At 37.6% G+C, this 25701-nt stretch overlaps 1 protein-coding gene across 23 annotated transcripts in view; it reads right to left on the reverse strand.

The window, feature by feature from the left end:
- Nucleotides 1–3140: 3140 nt before the first annotated feature.
- The window catches only part of camk2g1 (calcium/calmodulin-dependent protein kinase (CaM kinase) II gamma 1), a 95220-nt gene continuing 72659 nt past the window's right edge, over nucleotides 3141–25701 (reverse strand). Inside the window, exons 8-23 of one of the 23 annotated variants that reach the window (XM_084433883.1) lie at nucleotides 25066–25149; nucleotides 23746–23840; nucleotides 20663–20785; nucleotides 19847–19930; nucleotides 19691–19733; nucleotides 18910–18972; nucleotides 13979–14019; nucleotides 13479–13565; nucleotides 12101–12145; nucleotides 11369–11414; nucleotides 9892–9996; nucleotides 7844–7987; nucleotides 6441–6516; nucleotides 6035–6129; nucleotides 5694–5940; nucleotides 3141–3615 (exon numbers count right to left, since the gene is read on the reverse strand). In XM_084433883.1, coding sequence (XP_084290009.1) covers nucleotides 5708–5940; nucleotides 6035–6129; nucleotides 6441–6516; nucleotides 7844–7987; nucleotides 9892–9996; nucleotides 11369–11414; nucleotides 12101–12145; nucleotides 13479–13565; nucleotides 13979–14019; nucleotides 18910–18972; nucleotides 19691–19733; nucleotides 19847–19930; nucleotides 20663–20785; nucleotides 23746–23840; nucleotides 25066–25149 — 1364 coding nt within the window. In that variant the 3' untranslated portion in view covers nucleotides 3141–3615; nucleotides 5694–5707. Of the gene's footprint in view, nucleotides 3616–5693; nucleotides 5941–6034; nucleotides 6130–6440; nucleotides 6517–7843; nucleotides 7988–9891; nucleotides 9997–11359; nucleotides 11415–12100; nucleotides 12146–13478; nucleotides 13566–13978; nucleotides 14020–18909; nucleotides 18973–19690; nucleotides 19734–19846; nucleotides 19931–20662; nucleotides 20786–23745; nucleotides 23841–25065; nucleotides 25150–25701 lie in introns of all 23 variants that reach the window. The other 22 variants (XM_084433872.1, XM_084433889.1, XM_084433888.1 and 19 more) reach the window with 22 other exon arrangements.

The raw sequence follows: 25701 nt of genomic DNA on the forward strand, positions 1-25701 counted from the left end.
GCCTACATTGTGTTATTTTCCCGGTTTCTCCACTGTTAAATGAATAGACAGTTTGCGGCCAAAAGTGGTGTTCGGAGGGGAATAATTGTTTTTAATGAAAAATGAGGAATTATTTTAAATATGAGGGAAGAACAAAACACTTACCTTCATTAAGGTATTTATCTGGCAAAATTATTTATCTAAATAAATTATTGGGAAACTTACAGCAACAGGTTTCATTTTACTGCAAAAAACCCCATAGAAACCAAGTGAAAATTCATACATTGCCAACATCATAATCGGTTATTAATATTTCGTTGGCTCTCTTTTTTGTAATTTCTTTGCATGGACACCGTGGCCAAAATAATGTCCGCATAATATGGTATGTTTCATAGCGTTATCATAAATAAAAAAATTGACTCCAAGCACAACTATGCAATATGCTTTAAAAAAAAAACTTTATAATCTTAAATAAAATTTGAATGAAGGGTCAATTTTTCTAAGCCAGACATCACTTTTGGAGGGGGTGACCCACAACATAGGCTACATAATTAAAACACTTTTTATAGAAGTCATTATGTCTTCATCTCGTTTGAGTGTAAATAATCTGTTTTTTTTTTTGTTTTGTTTTTTATAAGCACCAAACTACTTATGCACCTTATGCACCTAAAATTAAGACACATTCTTCATTGTAATAATGTGCATGAATGAATCTTTCAAAATAAGACCAGTGACACATAAGGAAAATACAGTAAATGTTGTAAAGAAAAAGCAAAAAAAAAAGCACAGAATCAGCTGCAGAAATGCTCTTTTTATTAAATACTTTCCAGATCAAGTTTCAATAATAACAAAGCTATGATAAAGACCTACTAACATTCAGACAAACACTTGATAGTTGTCATTTCATGGTTTTATTAAATGTATGATCATGCAAAAATCCAGCATCCATGTTTAAACTCCGAGTATATACGAAGCCCAATAGTATACCATTACAATGCAATAGATTTACTTAGAATGAGGAGAGCATACCAAGCAGAGGCTTTTGTTTTATATTTTTTTTTCACTATTTTCTACATTTTTTTGTTTTTTCATTTTTAATATGGTACATCACTTATAATTCCCAATGGAGTGATTTTCATGTCGAGATGCAAATACTATGAGAATCTTTTCCCCTTTTTTATTAAGTAAACACAGACAGTGGAAGAAAAAAAAAAAAGAAAAAAAAAAAAAGATTTACCAAGAAAAGTACACATGCATATTCTCTGGTTTAATTAAACTGCGTGTTTGATTTCTCCTGTCATTGGACGGGTGGGCCAGAAGACTCATACATCTGCCGTCTGGCCCAGGATTCAGACCGAGCTTTCAGGGGTTGGGTATTTATTTCGCTAAATCTATCAGCTAGTGACTCCCCATCTCAATCCCTTTCATTTTCATGGAGCTGAAGATGTCGACCATGTACGGTAAAAGGAACTCTTGGATGGGTTTAAATAAAAATGAAAAAGGATAAAAAGCGTAGATCTAGTTTGGCCAGGCAAGGCAGCAGTTCCCCATAGGACAAATAAAAGGAAAAAAATAGCAATAAAAAAATGCAAGAAATAAGCGCGAGACACAAAACGGACGTGAAAACAGCATCACATATAATCTGACAGCATCACTACTTACTTAAAAGACATTGTCATTAAGGTGATAAACGCGCGCACGCACACACACACACACACACACACACACACGTGCGGAGGTATAGTCCTGATATGTCACAAAGCCCAGCACACAATGAGGTGTGCGAACACTACATGTATTTACAGACCGTTACAAAAGACTGATGTGTTTCAAGGAGACGGGGTGAACTCGTAGTTTTGGTTGTTTTGTTTTTTTTCCACACGTAATATATTGCGTCAAACGAAACTATACTAAAATCTATCTAAAGACAAAACCGTAGCAGTGATGAAAAGCATCCGTGCAACTACAGACTCAACAAATTAATCACTTGTGAAAAACCAAACCCTCACTTCTAAGTTAAGTAACAGTAACACTAAAACGGAGTTTAAATAGTAAGTGCCATAAAGCCTGCGTAATATAATTTGTGGTGAAATCTAACAAACTGCTGTGAATTTCAATTGTACAAACATTAAAACTGTAATTTTAAACAACGTAACTGTGGCAACTGGACGCGTTGTGTTTCGTTTTTTCCTCACCCGCGCGCTCCTTGTGATGGGATGAACTGAATGGCTTGTATTTACAGAGCACGTACACCCCCATGAACCACGGCCACGACAACACTGAGGACAGGGTGAGTTAGACACGTCCAACATTACTAAAACAACCGAGTACAGTTTACAATGCAGCTGAGTGGTGGAAGAAGGGATGACGAGTCGAATACTAAAGCTATTTTCATCATGATGCAGTTCGTAAAAATGACTAGTCCTCCTTTGAGCTCAAACCTGACGAGTTTGGAAAATGGGAATGAGGTTCATGTCTGACTATCACAGTACATCCTGCCTGTGTGTATAAAGGCAGTGGTGTGTCTATGGCGCTAATGTGATTAGCAAAACAGGAAGGGCAAATCTACTGGTCGGCGTTTAGTTGTGTGCCGTTAACTTGGGCTTTCGTCATATTAAATCTAAATGGAGGATTCAATTTATACAAGTTCCAATCGCACACACACCCACACAAACATACCGAGCGAGCGCGATCAGGAACGACATCTTTCCCTAAACCTGGATGGTGAGAGTTCATACCTCCTTTAAATATCTCTGTATATCTTTACATGTTTATTTAGATTAACTTAAAAAATAAAACAGTCTTAAAAATTCAAACTGAACATAAAATACTTGTGTTACGTCAGTCCCCAAAAAAAAAAAAAAAAAAAAAAAAAAAAAAAAGAGTTCCACATTAACACAAGAGATTACTAAAACCTGGGCCGCACAAACTTTCTCTCAGACCCAAGTTACATAAAAAGCCAACACCGAACAGAAACACTCCTTAAAAAGACTAAAAACTACACTTTGGTTCTTTTTTGATATGAAGAACTTCTGCTCTCGGATTAGACAACACCTTCCCTTAATTATTCATATAATTTTGTTTCCAAAAATCTGCAAAGTATACAAGAATGATTGTGATGACAAACCTGTAAACTTTAGAAGCTTTTGGGCGCTAATCCATTTTGTCTTTTTTTTTTTTTTTTTTTTTTTTGAAGTTCAGTCCCCCACCCTGCCAACTCTCATCCTGGTTTACTTACATAAATGCTTTTTCAAACTTGATTGTAGCTTCTGGTTCAGCTAGCGATTTTTACAATGTACAGTATATTTATGAATTCATAGATCAGTACTTACAACACCTTCTGAACATCTTTAACGGGCAAAAAAAAAAGAAGATGGTTCTGTGGGAAAAGGACAAAACAGCACCCCCATGTGGGCGTCAGATACATGCACCGTCCCTTGGGCGGGGCCACGGCCGCGGCCAGCTCCCGTTGGTCAAAGATTGGACAGGATAGGTGGTGTTGACAGTTGAACTGGATGTCGTCAGAGTTCCTCACTGGTGTGTCTGTAACTTTAAGAGCTGTCATCCAGCTGGCCTTCACATGCCCGTCCAGCCACAAAGAAGAAACATTCCCATTATCTCGAGAATCCAGGTAAACTGAAAGAAATAAAGCTTTCTGTGAATGGAAATGTGCATCATCAGTCTTATGCATATTTTACTTCCTTCAAGGGATAGCTTTCCTAAAAATGTAGGATTTTTTTATATATTTTTTTTATTTCAACACCCTCAAGTTGTTCCCAGCCTTTCTTCCGTTGAACAAAAAAGAAGATATTTTAAAGGAATGTTGGTAACCAGACAGTTGACGGCACCCACTGACTTCCATAGTTCCCCCTACAATGGAAGTCAATGGTTGCTGTCAATTGTTTGGTTACCAGAATTCTTTAAAATATCTTCTTTTGTGTTCAACAGAAGAAAGAAACTCACACAGGTTTGGAACATCATAAGGGTGAGTAAATTATGAAAAAAAAACAAATTAGTTTGGGTGAACTATCACTTTAATCAGGAACGTTTTTCACATTAGCTAAATTCCGGGGGCAAAATGACAAAAACTGTCTATTGTTAATAGTGTAGCGATGTACGAAGCACTTTCAAACCAAGCAGCCTTCTGCGGAAATTACACATGGCCAACCGGACATTTGCATACATTTGCATAATTATAAATGTGACCGCACCTTTAGAGGATTTTTTTTTTAAATGCAAAAGTAACAAAGCATTACTTTCCATAAAAAGTAACAGTTACTTTTTAGGGAGTAATGCAATATTGCAACATTACTTTTAAAAGAAACTTTCCCAAACACTGCAAATAAGACAAATAGTTAAAGCAATCATGAGCAGTGTTGGGTAAGTTACTTTAAAAAAGTAATTAGTTATAGTTACTAGTTACTTCTCACAAAAAGTAACTGCGTTAGTAACTGAATTACATCATTACAAAAGTAGGCCTAACTATTGCGTTACTTAAAAAAAAAAAAAAGTTTAAATATAAGAAATTTCTTGGATACCCCCAATATGAAATGTTACATGAATGAAATAGACACTAAATAGAACATCTTATTATTATAAAACATTGTACACTAATCTATACTAGTTTAATGTTGCTGTGGGACAATGTGAGAGACACCTATTAACTTAAATATTAAAATAGTATCATTATTATAGTGGAACAGCAAAACACAATAGATGGTTTAAAACTTTTAATATTTATTGCGCAGACCACAACTGGCCAACAAATAAGTCTAAAAATAAATTATGCTTCTTAAGAAATGTACCAAGAATAAATAAACAGAAATAAAAAATATACATACACATACACTAGTGCATATCATTAAAATGTTAAAACTCACACACTTTTACAACGGGTAGACATGATGTATAGCCTACTTTAAGTATTTTCTTCCTCACAACAGTAAGTTTAACAAATAGTGCTCTCAATATAATACTGAACAATGTACCAACATAAATAATAATAAAATATTGAATCTTTTGGGGGTTTATTTTTATAACCTACAGAGAACGTCAGCATCAGAGGTTATTTTAGCCAAATTCTAGTCGTGTTTGCCGCACGTGTTCACAACCGGTCAAACAAAGATGTTTCTTTGAACGTTCCCTGCAGGTTATTTTGGAGTTTTATTTATTTAAACTAATTAAAACATTGCATATGATACCAATATGCTACAGAGATTATTATAATGCTGAAATGTGTAATTTATTTATAAATAAAGTATTTATGCTCGGGCACATTCGGTCTCTCTCGCGCACTGTCGAGCGCGCTCGCGACGTTCGCCTCGCTTTTGTCCAGTCCGGCGCCTCATAAACACACACACACACACACACACACACACACACACACACACCAGAGAAAAAACTTTGCAGCTCCTATGGCTGAGAGAGAGCCTACTCGGATGAAAAACTGCTTCAGTGAGTTAAATTATAGTAACGCCGCATTTTATTGACAGTAACGGTAACGGCGTTGTAACGGAGGAAACAGTAATTAGTTTGATTACTCGTTACTGAAAAAAATAACGCCGTTTATTTATAACCCCGTTATTCCCATCACTGATCATGAGAAATAAAATCACAATGGTGAGATTACCTTTACAATAACCTTTTTATTGTATTGCTTAATTACATGCATTAAATGACCGAAAAATGGCGGAGTGCGAATGGGGTGTTTTTACCTGTCCTGTGCAGTTCACTGTAAGGGGGCGGCTGGTGCCCCTGAGCAGTGGAAGTGGACGTTAAGCCACTTGCTTTCACGGCGGTGCCACACACGCGTCTCCTCCGACTGGCAGCTACGCGGGCGGCCCTGGCTGTCGATGTACTGCGTCAGCCGGATATACGCAATGCAGGCGGCGTCCTCCCCGATGAGATGAACGTGAGGATTGAGAATAGTGGTGTGCACGGGCTTGTTGTTCTTACTCAACACTGTAAAAGCCAAACACATTGATTGTATCTCAGTTATGGACAATAGTTGTGACTTGAATGAATGATTAGTCAGACATAGTTAGACATGACTCACAGTGCTCAAAGTAAAACTTGTGGAAGTCCATCCCCTCGACCAGGTTCCCCAAAGCTTCAGGCTCAAAAGAGGTCAGACCAGGGTCACAGATTCTTCTGTGGTACATAAGAATGTTTACAGTGAAGCAATTTAATTGGAGTCCGGATACAACTGGATATTACCAGCATTTCGTGGCTAGATACAATATTCTCTCAAAATAACAGGAGCATCTGTTCACAGACTACTGATCAGCCTGGGAATTCAGTTCTTTCAGACCAATATTTTATAGGCCTGTTTGTACTTTTTTAATATAAAATGCAACTTAAAGCCTTAAATTCATACAATGACTTACAATTTTCATAGTATCTTTGTTACAAGAGTCTAGAGATCCGTGTGTTGCAGTCATGTGCAGGTGGGCTGTACTTACGTGTATGCTTCAAAGTCTCCATTGTTGACAGCTTCGATCAACTGCTCCGTGATCTTTATAATCTCCTGCTTACGAGCTACTCGAACAGAACAGGTGAAAGACGAGGGATGATGGAGGGAGAGGAAATTAAATGATGAAAAAAAAAAAACAAACAAAAAAAAAAAACAACGGAAAGTTAATAAGCACAACCTGCACTGCAGATACCTGCGAAAATTTCATATTAAAGAGATTGTCCAACCAAAAATGAAAATTCTTTCATTAATTACTTGCTCTCATGTCGTTCCAAACCCGTAAGACTTTCGTTCATCTTCGGAACTCAAATGAAGATCTTTTTGATGAAATCTGAGAGCTTTCTGTCCCTCCTTTGGCAGCTACGCAACTACCACTTTGACGCTTCAAAAAGTTCATAAAAAGATCTTCATTTGTGTTCCGAGGATGAACAAAAGTCTTACGGGTTTGGAACGACATGAGGGTGAGGAATTAATGACAGAATTATTTTTGGGTGAACTATCTCTTTAAGGCCTACTGACACCAAGAGTAAGAGTGACATAAAACTACAAACAAACAAAACGTAACTAAAATTTATCAGTCTGTGAAAAAAAAAAAAAAAAAGTCTGCCTAAATAAAAATAAAATGTGGTGAAAATACTCAGAAACCAGCTTCACCTTGATCTGAAAAGCTTGTATCTTATTGGCTGGCGAGTTTTGGTGCGTTCGCGCCATGTCTTAGTTACTGTAAATACTTGATGAAAAACTGGAAGTTCTACTCCCTTCCTGCATTTATACATTTCTATGGCAACACTATTAATGTCAAAGTAATATCGGAGTAATTAATAGACAAAAATATAATAAAACAAACAAGTAACAGTCGTTATGCGAAAGCCTTATTAATAAACATTTAAAGTTATTTAGTAGGACATTAGACATGATTATCCAACTCTTTTCTAGAAACAGTAAACTCTATTGTATGTCTTCAAATTAATCTTGCATTATTAAGGCATTAGTCAATGATTGTAATTACTGAGTGTTTCAGAGTTTCAAATTCAAAGTCGAAATCTTGTAATTACGATAATTCTGACAAGCCGTGAACTCATCTATTTTTCCACAGAGAAAACAAAAATTTGAATAAAAATGTGCACATTTTCTCACACTGTGATGGGAACAGTACAAATGCATGTAATCAATTTAAACAGGCCTTTATAGTGTGTAAATATGCATTTGGATTAACACTTTATTCGTTAAACTACTAAAAATCATTCACAACCTAACACAAAACAAACTGCCCACTATGACATCATATATAATGTCACTAGCTAATTATATTAGCATGAAGAATTTGATTTCCTGTTGATAACCTGTGTGTGTGTGTGTGTGTATGTGTCCTGGTCTACCCCACACACTTACACTGAGCTGCGGACACACTCGCTGTGATACCGCCGACCCCATGGACTGAGGCACAGGGGCCAGAATGAGTTCGCTCTAACTCTTGACATGAGGCATATTCTGAACTGTTCCATGCCAAGCGTTTAACGTCATGCACGGGGACGGCTGCAACACACAACGCAGCACACGCAACAATGAGGTGATGATGCATGCAGAAAGAGAGAGGACGCATGAACACATGAGTATGAAGTACAACCCAAAATAAAAATTCGATCATCCTTTTTTTGCATCCACAGAATACAAAAGGAGAATATTTATGCAGCTCTTTTTCAAACCATGAAATTACATAGGGATGGATAATGTTGAGCTATGAAAAAGTATCATAAAAGTGGTTTATGTGACTTATATAGCATATTCAAAACCTTAGTATATTCAACAGCTTTATTCTTTTTGCAGCCTCCTAGTCCCTGGTCACTTTTGTATGGAAAGATCAGCATGAACATTCGGCTAAAGTTCTCCTTCTGTATTCATATTGGTTTGGAACAACATGAAAGTGAGTAAATGATGACAGAATTTAAATTTTTGGGTAATCAATTCCTTTAATGCCTTAAATAAAAGTATATGCAATATTGTCATTTTGCTGTACTTCATAAACGGTGTTAGAATGCACATAAAGGGATGAATAAAAAAAAAAAGAATGGAAAAGTTTAAAATGGAATTATGATGTTCAAAGCAAGTCAAAATGTAGACAATGAATTGATCACTTATGAAGTAATGAACAGGAGGGAGGGTGGAGGAAACTGCTGAAGACAGATGCAGACAGATGTTAAAAGAAAAGAGCAGGTGTGGATGATGTGTTGCAGCTGCAGTGTTTTCTGGCTTGGACAGAATCAACTCAATTTTTGTTTCTTATACCATTATCAGCCACTCAACAGAAGCCTTAACTCATATGTGTCAGTTCCAACTTTTTTGTTCATTTAAAAATAGCAAAATAAGCATTAATTTCAGCAATTTTATCAGCATCCCATTTGTTAGCATTAATCTATATTATGTATCTGTGTTATGTCCGCCAACCTGCTCTCTAGCTTATTTAAAATGCTGTGGTTTATAATGGTTTTAGTCATTAAAATTGGGGTTTAAGATTTTTTAAAATGTTTTTAAAGAAATCTCTTACGCTCATCAAGGCTGCATTTATATATGATCAAAAATCTTATCAGTAAATTACATTTTTTATTTTAATATTTTTTAAATTGTGATTTATTCCTGTGATTGCAAAGCTGAATTTTCAGCACCATTACTCCAGTCTTCTGTCTCAAATGATCCTTCAGAAATCATTCTAATATGATTTGCAATTTATTAATGGATCCTTGCAGAATGGAGTCTTACTGACCCCGTACTTTTTGAAAAGTAGTTTATGTAAATGGCTTTGGTCATTTACCAAACCTAATTGAAGAAATATAATAGAATTATTTCAAATTCAAAACAAGCATTCGAATTCATAAAGGACTATGAATAATGATAGAAGAAAAGAAAAGCATCATTTCACTAGATACTCTACATACTAGGCCTATTTCAGGTTTTTCTTAAGGTCAGCAATACATTAGAGACTGTATGGAGTAGTGTTTCATCAAACAGTGACAGATGAAATCACAAATATGTAGCTTGGTTGTGGGAATCTACTGAAATGTGTGTATGTGCAAAAATGCATATTAACGTTTACGACGTGTGCAATACTTTTATCACAATCAGGGAGGAGAATGTAGGAAAAATCAGGAGTCTAAAGGGTCAATCTAGCTACTAAAGGGCATGTTCTGTCACTTTACAACAGTACAGTTGAGTAGCATGCATCAGGGGGTGAATACATTTGTGAGCAGAAAAGGGGATCAACAACTGTGACATACTGTTCTACACGGAAAACAAGTGACCCATATGATAGTATGCTGAAGGGCAGAAAGGCTGGAGTTGTGTGGGGGTGGGGGGGGGGATGGGACGGGACAAAAAGGTCTTGACTTGAAGGTTTGAGGGGGAGATTGAAGGTGCCCAGGTGGTACGAGAGGATCTTGACTTACTGGCAGGAGAGCCCTGTGGTGAAGCCACCAGAGCGGGCGGCTCTTCCCCGGCACTGCACTGACTCATCACGGCACTGTCACTGCTCGCTCCCTGCGCACTCTCGGCTGGCACAGCCCCAAAACCACACGACACCAGGAGGAAAAACACACACATCTCTCATGTCCTTCACCAGCCGAAACAAACTAACACAGACACCACACCAACGCTGGCACGCAATCATGACTAAATAGCTTAACGGTCACGAAGACGCTGAATGGGATGCGTTTAGATGAGCTGTTCTCGATAAAAGAAGCACTGTGTTTATGGGAACAGGACTACAGGTGATGATCCTGGATTTTCCAGCCGAGTTATGAGTGATGGTGTGACGCAGGTCTGTATCTACGGGTGTGGTGAAGCTGAGTCGTGTTTGTTGTGCTTGGACAACAGCGCGCTCAGAGATTGTTTCTCCAGGCTCCGCGCCAATTTCCTGTCCTCATCACCTAACCTCAGACGTGACGGAGCTAATGATAAGGCTCTTTAAGCTGCTATTGTCTGTTCAGGCTCGGAGTGAATAAGGAGAGGAAATGAATTCGAGCCTGGCCCTTTTCGTGACAGAAAATTGTATCGACGAGAGTCCCTCGGGAAAAACAGTACGGTTCACAACATGCTAATGAATTTACAAGACACGGCACATCGACAAACATCTAAATAAGTGGGGTGAAAAACACAGGACACACACACACACACACACAAAATCTACAAGGAAACCTACTGAGACACTGACAGCTTAAAAACAGATGTATATATGTATATATAAATTGGATTAAATCGTCTGAATGTGGCTGCAAATTAGTTTGCGTGACAATGACAAATTGTGTGAGTGATCTGACATAGAAATGCTTATTAAAGCCCTATTCAGATGGGACTAGTTTTCTCTGAGGACGTCAGGTAAATTTTGTGTTTCACAGATTGTTTCACAAGTTTGAATTAAACATGTCTCTGTTTTTCCTCACACGACTATCGCCATCTATCGTTCAGAGAAATCTAATCCCATCCGGAGAGGAATGTTTCTGAATGCGTTGGGGTTTTTTTTTCCACAATGAATTTGCCCTCATTTACTTTGCTAAATCTGTCAGGTGCACCTTCACTATGGACCTTTTCTAAACTAAAAATATAGCTTTAAACCAAAAGGGTTGTGCCCTCATGCATGTTAATGTGTAAAGCACAATCCATCAAACCCCGTCTCAATGCCCTCTATCGTAATTCCCCTCCTTTCCATCCGGCAGCACGAGTTCATGGCCCTGCCTTCAAATCACAAAGCTTCAGGTGTCTCCACAGCCAGCCTGATGTGAGATATTGTTCAATCAAAGGCTTTTTTTGGGACTGCAGTACCGGAAGTGTTCGGAGAGGAGAGGGATTACCCTTCTGACACGAGCACCGGGAGCGGTGCTGAAGGCATGCAGAGAACAGGAGAGAAGATCTGTGTACCTTTCCTACCTTTCATATCCTCTTCCTCAGTGGTGTTACAGCTCTCTGTGGAGCCCTGGTGACAGAAACAGAGACAGACAAAGAACATACAAGACAAACAAAACATGAGACATGAAGGAAAAGTCATGAATAGCATTAGGCTATGGTCTCTGAAATAAGTTTCAGAATTAGGGGTGGGGAATCTTTAGGCACCTCACGATTCAATTCAATGTTCTTGATTCAGAGAGTGATTCTTGATGCATCAAAAAATTTTAGCAACAGTGCAGGGCCACAAATCTTTTGCAAGTAAATAAAAAAATATATATATATAAAATAAAAATATATAAAAAAATCTCTCAAGATTTGACTTGTTTTTGATTCAGACAGCCATTAAAAAATAACTGAACTTTTTAGCAACAGTACAGTCCCATAGTCTTGCCAAAGTTATACATTATTATTAGTAGTATATTAATATTAATATATTATTATTATTAATAATAATACAACTTTTTCATTCAGAGAGCGATTACAAAATGTGTATAATACAAAATTATCATGTTATGAACATATTCATGTTATGATCATTAATTTATTATTATTATTATTGTGTCTTTTGTGAGTAAAAATAAAATTATTTAAAAAAAAAAATCTTAAAATCAAGTTAAGATTTTCATTTGATCAGCCCAGATTCATTTAGAATATTAATCGTGCAATTTGTGAATTGTTCCCCACCCCTATTCAAAAAGCTCCTGAAAATTGTACCTTGGGACCATCGGCAGGGTTGTGCACAACTGTAGTTTGTGGCTCCTGTAAAATTTAATAAGATTTCATATCATGATTAAAGTAGGTAAGACTCTCAATCCACAACAATCTGGTGAAACAACATCCTCCAGGAATACACACGCATACTTTTAAAGCTGAGCTTGGCTAAGACACAAAATAAGGATTTTGAGTTCATATACAGTATTGATCTAAACAGACAATTTTTTTTTTTATGTGGCAATGAACACAAGGTTGAGGTTCATGATGAGTTTGATGAACACTCACAGCTCACTGCAGAAAAACAGACCACACGTGTACACTTATAAAATAATAAATGGCATGCGTCACAAAGATCTAAAGATGCAGTTCCTCAAATTACACTAACATTCTGTCAGAACCACAGGGATAGAGAATCATAAATGAGTTAAAAATCTGCCTTGAATCAAGCAATTTCTGGATTATTATGCCCTATATGTTTCCTCTGATTAACTTCCAGTTATGTACCCCAAATTTACAATACTGCATAGTGCATATTATTCCAATTGCCGTTTCTGGGGTCTTGTATGTTTCGTATAGCCCAGTGGTTGCTAGCTGTCCGTCAGCACTGTGAAGGCATTTGGAGGCCTCGGGAGGGGTCGGGGGTTAACTTGTGCTCTTAATGGATTGTTTTGGAGGTCCCAGGATACTCTTTGCTCAGATATTTGGGCAGTCGAGCAAACAAGGCCCATCTGAAGTGTCAATCTGCTTTCCTTTTCTTAAACCTCCAGGGGACACTCCTAGTTTCCAACATGGCCGAACAGCTGACAGCTTTCTGTGTGGGACACTGCATCTTTACTGTGACTGGTTTATGCACTCTGACTCAAATGACCTAGTTATTTGCTGGAATCCATACATTTACTGTATGCTACTCTGTATGGTGACTTGGCTCAAATTCCAGTCTTATATTGGTGATTTTTCAGCACCATGTATATATAATAAGTGCAATGTCAAAGACGAACTCGTCCGATGACTAGATTTAGTCTGTAGTTGTAAAAGCAGTGTAGATGTAAACGCCTACAGAGGCAAACAAGGGGAGTGCAGAAGGACATAAACCAGCAGCTTACAGACAAGAACAAATCATTATGATATGTTTATAAAACACCACAATTATGTGTACCAGGCGTGCTTTGAAAGGACATGAGCACTCAAAAAAAAAAAAAAAAACTCATAAGGGAGGAATGACTAAGACATCTACTGCACAGCAAACTACAGGTCTGATGTATTTAGTACATGCGAAAACTTCTGACATGCACCAAATACAACATTAGCAGATATGTATTATGGGATACGGTCAAATCAGTAGATGGGTTACAAAGAGTGTTGAATGTAAATGAGGTACCATCGGTGTAGAAGAGGTCGTGTTGCTTTCTTTCATGGCGTTCACTACAGCGCTCACTACACTGTTTTTAGTGTTGTTTGTCTGGGGCTGAAATAGAGAGGACATATACAACTTTCTTTTCAGAGAGATGACATCACTAGGGAAATGATCGGATCGGATGGCAGTTAAAAATCACACATCAGATGAATAACATACGGCAGGAAGATGACTGTACAGAGTTATCCATCATTCAGACAGAGGGCGACAATTACTAATGGACATTTCATGGTACCTTAAAGCTGTTGTCAAAATCATTATAATACAGTCTGATAACTAGATCCGCTCAGGCGACACATGGGTTGTACTACTACTAATTTGTCAAATAATCTCAGAGCGCAAGACTACTACAGCCTAAGGGTACCAATATACTTTTACTAAATTGTGGTGATGGAAACCTCAAAAGGCTGCTTGAGAAATTGAAACAACTTAAACTCCACAAGAAGGAACATCTGTGGACTTACCTTGACTCCATCTGCCTTTTTGTTGAGTAAACTTTTGCATGCTGTAGGGAACAGGAAAAAAAAATAAAAATTACTACATACAGTGTGAGTGACAAAACCAGCAGTATGCTCACATCCGCATATATCTCAAATAAATCCCACATAAAACATTTAACAAACTGCTGGCTTGCATTCCGTCATTCATTAGCATACAGGGTTTGGGAGGTAATGCTGACTAGAATCATTTTTCACCACAGGAGAAATTTCTCATTGATCTTTATATATCAGTTTAAGCCAAAGAAATATGAAGCTTTGGGAGAGGAAGGTAAAAAGGATGTAACTTATAAATAAATAACTTACCGCAAATGAGAAATTCATTTTGGTAAAATTAACTTTAAAGGGGTCATATCTTGAGGGATCAAATTTTCCCTTGATCTTTAAGAGAGTTACTGTACTCTCTGTACAGTACTACTGTACTACTGTGTGCTGTATGGAAACATATTGCAACTTCAAACTCAAACTTTTCACCAGTGAGAAAAAAAGTTAATTTATTAAAACTCAACATTAGAAATAATTAGCAGATCTCCCTGATTATTTCAGTCAACAGTTTGTACAGGACACTTCATTGATTTGTGAATTTGTCACAATTAGAAATTTGCATAAATATGCAAAAAGTTTTAGTTTTTTTAAACAGTAAATAATTTTACATTGTTACAAAAGATTTCTATTTCAAATAAATGCTGTTCTTTTGAACTTTCTATTCATCAAAGACTTTTTTTTAATGGTTTCCACAAAAATATTAATCAGCACAACCGTTTTCAACATTGAAAATATTTAGAAATGTAAAAAATGTTTTTTTGAGCACCAAATCACTGAAGAATTAAAAAAATAACATTTCATGTAATATATTAAAATAAAAAATGTAATAATATTTCACAACTGTTTTACTGTATTTCTGATCAAATAAACGCTTGGTGCGCATAAAATACATTTTACTGACGTCAAACTTTATTCATAAATACATATAAAATCAATAAGTAGGTGCAGCAAAGTGCAAAGTGTTTCTTAAAGAAACAAAAAAAAAAAAGAAGAAATTCCTGCTTAATTTTAATGGTCAGAGGGAGGAAAATGCTCATAAAAATTATGATTTTTTTTTTTTTTTTTTAACTAATATTATAAGAGGGGGAGGGATAAAAAAAAAAAAGTGTGATATAACCCCTTTAAAATTAACTAACTGCACAGACTTGGAATAAATTACCCATTTTATTCCATTTTTCACCAATCTCAAAGCAGATAAAGAGAATGAATTTGTTCTTCATTTGCGGCCGCAGACATAATGAGGGAAAATCATGGCTAATGTATGCAATTGATTTTTCCTTTAACTGCAACTGTTATTTCCCAGAGGGCATGTTTGGGAGGTCTTGAGTCAGTGTAGGGGAAATGGCCCCCGATATACTTCAGAGTCCCTCAGAGAACAATCAAAAGACTTGTGTAAGACCTATAAAACCTCAATCATGAAAAAAAAAAAACTCAGGTTTCACATTCGGTATTCCTGTTAAACGCCTTACCTTCAATAAACAAATCGGAAGAAAAGATGGCAAGGTTAAGACAAAAACTCATTTAGAAGCAGAGAGGACAAGCTGGAAGTTAGCAGGCATTGTTTGCATTGCAGTCCTGCTTTCATGCTTCACTAATTATGAGGTGAGAGGTGTTGGTGGTGGATGCAATTCACCATACGGTCAGCCATGCAGTGCACGGGATTATGAGTCCCATAATGCAATGCACTGATGAAGGAGTCATAAAGCTAGACCTCAACTCATTACCATTCCACTGTCTCTCACATATCTAACTATGTCTCATAGGATTCACAGACTGTGACTGGGAAAGCTGAGCCAGCAGTCTTCAGTTATACTGCGGAACAATCAGATGGATATGGGACCCCAGGACGGCCACGCTGCAGTCATACCACGATTAATGCTGAGTGGAAATAAATTATATAAGGAGGAAGATATTAACTCATTTTCAAACAAAGTGCAGTAACCTTCTTTGATTTAAAGATAACATAATTATACTATGCAACAAAAAAAAAAAGGGTCATGTGGCATCCTAATGCAGTTTAAATAACAGGGGTGAATATATGAATCAATTAAATTTCAATGCATTGATTACAAAAATTAATTAACCGCTTATAATTGCATAATGCATTTAATAGTCATTTATTGTGTACATTTTTCAAACGATTTTACATTATAAATATCCATATCAGCAATCTACATCTTTTGCACGTTTAATTGTCCCGACACATTTTAAGCATCCGTTTCTTTAATATTCATAACAAAATAATTGTGACCAAATTTCAAATGAAAATAACTGAATCAAATTTAAAGCAAATATTCACACCCCTATTAAATAATGCTTCAGGCTTCAAAAGAGAAAAAAAGGTCTTTAAGGCAGCAGATTGAGCTAGTAAAATCAATTACAACAGCCATTACACATTCAATACAACTTTAAATCAGACCTGTGCAAGCAACAAATTATATATTATAGATTTAACAGGCGACAAAGCAGACATACTAACATGCCATATCTTCATAATCTATTGGTCAGTAAAAGTCTTAGCTTGGTCATATAATGAAAAGCTCTTAAAAAAAGAATGAAGAAACATTGATGAGATGTCATTACTGGTTATTGGTTAACATCAAACATATTCAACTTGAGGACTGGCTTTAACAATAACAGAATATAAAGAGTTATAAACACTTACAGTACTAGTTGAAGCCAAGAACTGATGGAGAGCATTGATTGGACGGCTCAAAAGAACATTAAAGGAATATTCCAGGTTAAATACAACTTTAAACTCTTTGGATTGTCCTTCAGTTTGTATTAAAAAAATCTTCTTTTTTTTTTAAATGGGAGTGTATACATTTAAATTGAGATTGTCTGTGGTAATTGAGGCCATGGATGCTGTACATATTTTTACACATTTTATAAATTCTACTTTTCAAACAGTGAGCCAAGAGTGCATTTTCCTGGCAGCATCCAGATTGCAAACTACTTTAATGGGAATGCTAATGGGTAGCTTTCTATAGCTCCTTGGAGATTTTTATGGATACAGAAAATCCTGCGGAAAGAGTAAGAGAAGTACGTTGTATGCTATTCTGAACAGATCCTACTTCTGCAGAAACAACCAAAACAGTACATATTAACAGGTTCAACAAGACAATGAAGAGCTCTTGTTTGTTTTCCATAATCCTGAGGGATCTGCAAGGATCTGATCTTTTCTTAACTGTTCTCCTTTGCCCATTTTGTACATATAGAGTATTCTCACCATGACGGCAGCTGCTCAGACACAGCTTGTTGAAGATGACAGCTGGCTGACATTTACTGGTTCTGACAGACAGCTGTCTCAGACTTTGGTAAGAGTGTAACAATTCAATTTGATCAGACAACACAACTGGAACCAGAGACCTTCTCTCCATTTTCTCCTGACTCAGAGACACTGTCAACAGTGTCGTCCATCTGCCCTCCAGCGGGCCTCCTTCCCCGCAGACCACCTGGCTCTCACCGGACACGTGTGCCAGCTACATCGGGTCTGACGACTGGCAGCAAGCCAACCCCACTCCTGCCCGTCCATGTAGTTAAGCCCCTGCGCTCTTGGCGAGGGGAGGAGGAAGAGTTGAAAGGAGAGTGGTAGGGCAATGGTGGATTGGCTAGGCTGCACAGGTCTGCTTTAGTTAATGACACAGGACACAGATCTAAGAACCCCCAAACCTCCATCCCATCCAAACCTCATTATTCTCCATGAGGTGGAGAGCACAGAGGCGAGCTGAGGACAGACACCTGACCGGGGTCCTGTATCTTCAGCTAAAGCAGACTTCACTTAAAAAGCTATTTAACCCAATAGCACAAAACACCAGAAAGCTGAACAGCAGGGAAGGAGGGAGCCAAAAAGGGCTGAAGCAATTTAACCGAGAGGAACAGAGCGAGAAAGACAGAGGAAAAGAGAAAGTCTAATCAAAGGAGAAGCAGCGGCATTCGCGTTTTTTTAACTCCATGCAGACGATAATGCATGCAAGCTGATGGTGGGTCTCGTGGTGGCAATCGTTAACATGAATATAGTGCTGTGGTATTGATTGGATTGGTTTGCCTAGAGCCACTGTGTGTAAACTGAACTGGGGATAGTTGCAAGATGAAATGAGATATTGTTTGTTCACGCATATAAAAAGAGCCAATCTATGGCGACGGATAAATAGACTTTTTGAGAGATGAACAAAAGGTAAGATACTTCAAATGTTGCTATAAGAGTCATTCTCAAAATATGGTAACAAATACTGATCAGTAAAGAAAAAGATTTAAAATAAGAAATAGAAAAGAAAAAAAAATCTATAACCAAATAATTAAATCCTAGAAAACGGTTTTAATTTTGAATCGATTTTTTTTTTTAAGTTGAATTTGACACATGCATAGTAGGAATTATTCTTTAATTTTAATGATCTATTTCATTGATTAGACCCAGATTAGAGGTGGGAAGATAACTGAACCTGCTCTAATACTTCTTACAACTTGTAGGGTTAAAAGCTAGCTAGATGAATGCAAAGTTACATGGTCAGGTAATAGCAAAGCATAGTAAAAACATGGCTGAAAAAAAATGACATGCTAATCCATAAACTCTAACACATTGCTCAAATGAATGACGTTTATGTGAGAAATGGAAACTATCCTTTTAAATGTGAGAACTTCTCCAAGACTATATAGCAGACGTTGTTCATGAGAGTGAAGACTGAGGTAAACCAGTGATGGCAAGAGGTAAAAAGTGATGGCAAGAAAGGCAGGTTTCTCATTGGATGCATGCTGATTGGATAGAGCAGAGGGAGGGCGGGGGTTTGAAGGAATTGTGGAGGGGGCTCGCTGGTCCCCCTGGTGGCGAGGTGAGGAGATGCACTCTCACATACCTTCCTGTGCAAGCGCGGCAGTGCTTGTGGTGGGAGCAGCAGGGCTGGTATGCTGCCGGCCCACTATTGGACAGAGAGGCGTTGAGTTGGGAGAAGCTATGGAATTTTTTCAAACCCTCTACTGAACAAGTTATCTATGTTTTGTTTTTTCTAAGGAATTAAGTTCTAGAACAGGGTTCCTCAGACTCGGTCCTGGAGGGCCGCTGTCCTGCAGAGTTTAGCTCCAACACTGATCAAACACACCTGAGCAAGCTAATCAATGTCTTCAGGATCACTAGAAACTCACAGCTAGGTGTGTTTGATCAGGGTTGGAGCTAAACTGTGCCGGACAGTGACCCTTCAGGACTGAGTTTGAGGAACCCTGGTCTAGAATATCTGTCTCTAAAATCAAGCTAAAGCTCTCAAACCTGCTGTATGAAAGACATAAGGTATACCTACACAAATCTGAGTAAACATTGTCTGTTCAGGAAGTAAACTGCGCAAATGTTAACTTAACTAAACAAATGAAGAAGAAAGTTATAGATATTCCTTTACTGTTATCCTCGAGCCTCAGAGAGAAATCCTTAACAGCTCAAAGAAACCGAGATACAGACTTGGAGCAGAATCTTTTTTAACTTTATACTCCTGTAATCCAAAAGGGAATTTTCCTTCCATTAAACTGAGTCAGCCTTTGGAGATCTTTTTTTATAGTGAAAACTGGAGCAAGAGTTCAAGAGGTGGGCCAAGTTCATCCATGACTTTGCACTTTCCTACCTGATCCCAGGAGAATGAGGGAACTCACCTGAGAAGTTTCTAGAAACCAGCATAGTAGTAAGAATGGCTCCCTTGAACAAAGACAGAGAAAAATAGAGTGTTTAATCCATGGCAACAGGACTTTCAGCACTAATTACCCAAGGGATGAAGACTGGATGAAGACCCTTCAAAACCCATTCCGTACCTTGAGTTTTCTGCGGGCATTGAACTTGCGCAAGCACTCCACAGTCTCTTGGCGATGCATCATGGACGCCACAGTGGACCGTTGCTGAAACGAGCAAAAAAAGATGAAGAAAAAGTTGCACATCAGCATTATAGAGGTATTTGAACCAATTAAAGGAATGGTTCACCCAAAAAAGAACATTGTTTTATTATTTACACACCCCCATGTGGTCCTATATGAATTGTGTTCTTCCGTGGAACACACAAGGGGTTATTTTCACAATATATTTGTGCCTTTTCCAATTCAATGAATGGTGTACTTTCAGGCTTCAAAAAGAATGCAAAAACACCATAAAAGTAGTCCATACAACTTATTGTATTGTATTGACTTATTGTTGTATCTAAGTTTTCTGAAGTCATACGATAGTTTTGTGTGAGGAACACAGCCAAAAGAGAAGTTTATGTTATTCATTCAATCTCCTGACTGAGTTGCACTCGAGAACCAGAACTATGTCAGATTTGTGAACAAATAATTCGACCTATGCATTTAAAAGATTTGAAATCTCCAATCCCAATTCATTGTAGGGCACATTACTCAATTTCATTTTTCAAAATGTATGAGACTCAAAATTCAGATAATGTCAAATAATGACAATTTTCATATATAAGTGAACTATTCCTTTAAGTACCTTATTCTGACCTAAAACACATCAACTTATTCTGAGAGCTCAAATATGTGGAAAGTGACAATGTGAAAGGCTGCATTTCACATTAAACTCAATGATTCTTTCTTGCTCGGGGCTTGTGGTAAATTAAGTCTTCAGCAGAGATAACTTACGCAGACCCATGGGTGCTTGAGGGCCTGCTCTGCTGTGATTCTCTTAGCTGGGTTGATGGTCAGCATTTGGTTGATGAGGTTCTTGGCCTCGGGGGTGACCGTATCCCACTCCGGAGAAGGAAACTGTAGGGGAAAGAATCACAAGCGAGTGTTAGATATGCAATCTAAATGCAGGAGAATGCCTAGAGAGCTTTTCACACCACAATACGTACTGACACACATACAGAGCAGTCTGCATCGAGGCCTAATGAAATTAAACCTGTCACAAGGCAGCGTACAGGATTCAATGAGTCACGCCAGTCAGTCCTCCTATAGTCGGCCTATTCGGCACGGCTGGTGCTCGAAACATGTTGCTTGCGCATTTCACACCTCATGGCTTCATTGCAGCCCGTAACTAGAGAAAATTGCAGTTGTAATTAGCCAATAAAAAGCTATGTCTGTATCAGTGTTGAATGTGTGTCGCACCTCCTCTTTCGTACCAGGAGATCCGTTACAAATCCTTTGTCTGTTCCAAGAAAGCCTTGGGTAGGTTCCAGGAAGTATAATTTGTTTGCGCATCAAGCTGTGTTGCATCAGCTAAAACGAGCATGTGGATTGTACTTCGAAAAACTGCAGGTGCTCATAAGCCCTTAAACACACTGATTCAGCTGCGCTTTTGGCTCAGGGCACCGCTAAAACATGTCATGGGTGGGGCGTTTTTGCTCTGCTGTGCGCTGCTTCAGCAAAGACGGCCACTCAGGACTGCGGACGGCGCATTCAAATGTGAACGCATGGCCGGAAGGCGCGGTGACAGAAGCTTGCAATGGATGATGAGGCACAACTACACCTCATTGATTGTGATCACATGACGAAAGGTTACAAAAGTACAAAACAGAGAAGCTCACGGTAAGGTTTCCTATTCTTGATTCTTACGGCATATACTGTGTGACGATAGCAATGTGTCAACCTGTAGAGATTTGGATTAAGATTTATGCCATGGTACATGGTACCAACGTTACTGGGTGTTATTTACTTTACACGTGATAACGTGCTAACAAAGAAAAATGGTAAACAATAAAGAGTGGGACAAGTCAACAGAAGGAATCATCCAATCAGAATTTAGAGCCAGAACCATCTTTATAATATTTATTGTCTTCTGTTATACACTACCACGCAAAAGTCGGTAAGATTTTTTTTTTAAAGAAATGAATACTTTTGTTCCTCAAGGATGCATTAAATTGGTCAAAAGTGACTGTAAAACATTGATAATGTTACAAAAAATTTCTATTTCACATAAATTACTATTGAACTTTCTATTCATCAAAGAATCCTAAAAAAAAAAAAAGTATCACAGTTTCCATAAAAATATTAATATTATTGATAATAACATTGAAAAGAAATGTTTTTGAACACCAAATCTAGAACTTTTGACCGGTTTAGTATTTTTTGCACTAATTATTCATCATATAATTTGGTTTCTGTGTCCATCAATTACCAAATACTAAGAGAAAATAATCAAATGGGATGAAAAAATCTTTATCTTCATTGACTACACTATACAATACCAGGCAGTACCACATTTATTATATAAATCAGGGGTCCATGCTCAGCTGAACGTTTCCTTCTCCCACGTACAATGGGAAATATTAGTACAATGAAAATATTATGTACATATAATGAAAACTATTTGACTCTGAACATCAATAATGACTGTTTTAATACCTTTCATTTAAAATGTAAGCATCATAAGAGAGTATGCAAAATTTGGAACTACACTCGTACTGTATGAGCACTCAATTTTTTTACGTCACTCCATCCACCAAAGTGTTCTTGATATAAACCATTTTGTGGTTGGGTTTTCAGCAAAAATAACTACATTGTTTTATATATTTTGTGATAAAAGATTTATCATATCGCCATCCCCTGAGGTGAACTGACCTGGCCTGACACTGTGACCACCAAACCCATCTAACAGTGTAACACACATTCACTCCATTTTCACAACAAGCCACAATCATATCATCTCCTCCCTTTTATTTGACACATACATTTTAATGGAATGAATATCTCTCTGGGGCAGTCACTCGCTCCATGTCCTGCTAAATACATCTGAGGGTGTGAGACGGTGATGCAATTGATGGACAATTTAAAAACGCACCTCACACACACACAAACAAACAAACAAGCACGTACACTCAGGGACAAGGCAGTTGTTTCTAAGCAAAGCCCATCTCTCTGCAATGCGTCAGGGAGGGCCTGACATAATCAATAACAGCACCCGTAGTTCTAAATCGCACCGATCAGAATCAGAAATTAAACAGGCAGTTGGACCACAGAAAGTGTTGCAGAGACCTTGCGACATCTGTCGTAATAAAATAATGCTGGAATAATTAAGCAATGAGCTGAAATTTTATTTTATTATTTTTTATATTTTAAAGTTAATATTTATTAAAAAAATATATATATATTTTTTTTTTTATAAAATAAAAATAAAATACTTTTTTTTTATTATTAAATTAAATTAAATTCCAGCTCATTGATTAATTGTTTGAGCATTACTTGATTGCGTTATATTTTATTCGTGTCTCCGAGCTTTAATAAATCTTATTTCTACCCCTTGGCCCATTATTGCCACCGGTTTAAATATTTATTGCACAGCTCTGCCTCTTGAATTTTATTCCAAGTGATTTCACAAATGTTGACAGGAAACGGTGTTAACTGTATCCTTCTGGGAAATTCCGGCGATTTTCTGAAAGGATGTAGAGGCCTTGTGATGTGCGGTCTAATATTAAACAAGCTTCACTAGACTGATTTATGAAACGACTTAATGAATTCACATACACTGGACTAATTAGAAACAACCAAAAATATGATTTAAAAGTAAAACATGGCTTCAAAAATGTATGTAAATTTGACTGAAATGTGGCCAAAGGAAATGTGCAAGGCAAAAAGAGTTTTTACACTCCTAGTGAATGCCCGCTTTTTAAAGACTTGATGGTGCATTCAAAGACCAATCAGATGAAGGGGTTTTTCGAGCGGCTGAACTGAACTACAGTCAGGGACAGTGAGAGAGTGTGGCTGCATTGGACGACAACTGTACTTACATCATAAGCTCCAGCCTTGATCTGCTGGTATAACTTGTGTTGATCTTCATCCCAAAATGGAGGGTAGCCCACTAGTAGAATGTACAAGATTACACCTGTGAAAGAAAGACAGAAAGGTGAAACAAGAGAGAAAGAAACAGTAATATTTGATTATGATTGGCTGACAGACATTCCAAGGTTTTTTCAGCATGGTTATAAAGATGTTTCACTGATTGCATAACATGCAACGTTTATACCATGGTCTGTCAGAATATTCCATTCTGATTGGCTGGAAGATGAGCGTTCAAACCATGTAATGCACAGGTAGTTCCAGTTTCATTGAAGCACACACGCACACATAGAGAGAGAGATCAGAGATTGTGCTACAGACACAGAAACATTCAGGAGCACAGAAACTTGTTGTCAATGCTGCCCCAGGACTTTTATAAATAAATTAGCTTCGCTACCGAATCGCTACATTATATTACTCAGCAAAGAGGTGGTAATGTTGCAGTTTTTAAAGTAATTAAACTCACAGCTTCATTGTAAGTAGAGAGACACAGCACAGATGCAGGTAATTCACATGCACATCTCTCGCTCTCTCTCTCTCTCTCTCAACAATTCATTAAAATAAAAATTATAATTCAATCAAATAAATGTAATCTTACTACTTTACTACTTTATCTCAAGTGTCTGATTTAAAACATGCAGAATGCTTTATCTAACGAGTCGTAGCGAACAAAATTAACTGTAATTTTAACCCTTCCAGTCAAATTTTGTGGTTCAAACATTTAACTTGTTAGTGTTGGCAAGTAACCATGGGATAAAGTAAAAGCGGGATAATCCAGGGCTAGATGTGCATTACACAATTTTAATGCACAGCGAGTTAACTTCCTACTGGATTGTTGTGAAATACAATTCATATGACAAAGCAATACCATATTTACATCCAAATGGTAGTTGTTTTACATGGAACTCAACACTGTTGACTAGTACCTAATCATTTATGTAAAAAGAAAGTGTAGTTTGTTGGCTGCATGTGTTTCCTGCAGCCTGAAGCTGACGTACGTCCCTGTTTTCACTCATTATTTGCTTCATTTCATGTATTGCAAAATATTGTGTTGACAGACAGGTCCACAGAGCATCTGCACTATATTTTCTGCTGAGTTCAGCATGCGACGCGCATCAAAAATAGGCTCGGCACTGAAATTCTACTTGCAGTGCTATGCAGCATGACGTACTCGTGCAGTGTGAATACTGCAACCTGTTAATATGGGAAGCAGTTCAAGCTGACTGAATATGCAAGAGGTCTAATGATTAAGGACCCTGTTGAAGACTCACCACAGGCCCAGATGTCCACAGGTTTGCCGTAGGGATCCTTCCTCAACACCTCTGGAGACAGGTAGCCAGGTGTGCCAGCAAAACCTGAGACAAAACAGCAAACAAGTTGAAAAGTGACTATTCTTCACTATGAGTATAAGATAAAGTGGATATAAACTGAAGACTCCTGTAGGCAATGTAGCTCAGCCAATTAATGTTCACTGAAATGCTAATAATTCCAAGCATGTGTGTGTGGATAGTTTGATGGATTCTTCCATTCGCCAGAACCATTCAGAGCCAAAATGATGACGTGCTGAGATAGCTCCATCCCTACAGCACTGGCAAGGCTGAAAAAGGCTGGAAATAGGTGGGTTTTTAAACAGCTGCCCACTGTGGTAAAATAATTCTGCGCTGTCCAATCATATAGCTTGTATATAACAAATATTCCACCCACAGGGCTTTTCTCTTCACAAAGCTAGGCATACTTCAGTCAAAACAAGATGATTACCTATTTAAAACTAAAGAAAGCTGTACTGATACTTGATTGGCACTAAAGCAGAACGGCAGCAGAATTATCCAGCCGCCAGTAGGGGGCCGCAAGTCCTGAGAGAAGCAAGCATGGTGATTTAATCCAGGAAAGGCAGCTGTTGAGGGACA

This window comes from Rutilus rutilus (genome assembly GCF_951802725.1).
Source record: "Rutilus rutilus genome assembly, chromosome: 16".
Lineage (NCBI taxonomy): Eukaryota > Metazoa > Chordata > Actinopteri > Cypriniformes > Leuciscidae > Rutilus > Rutilus rutilus.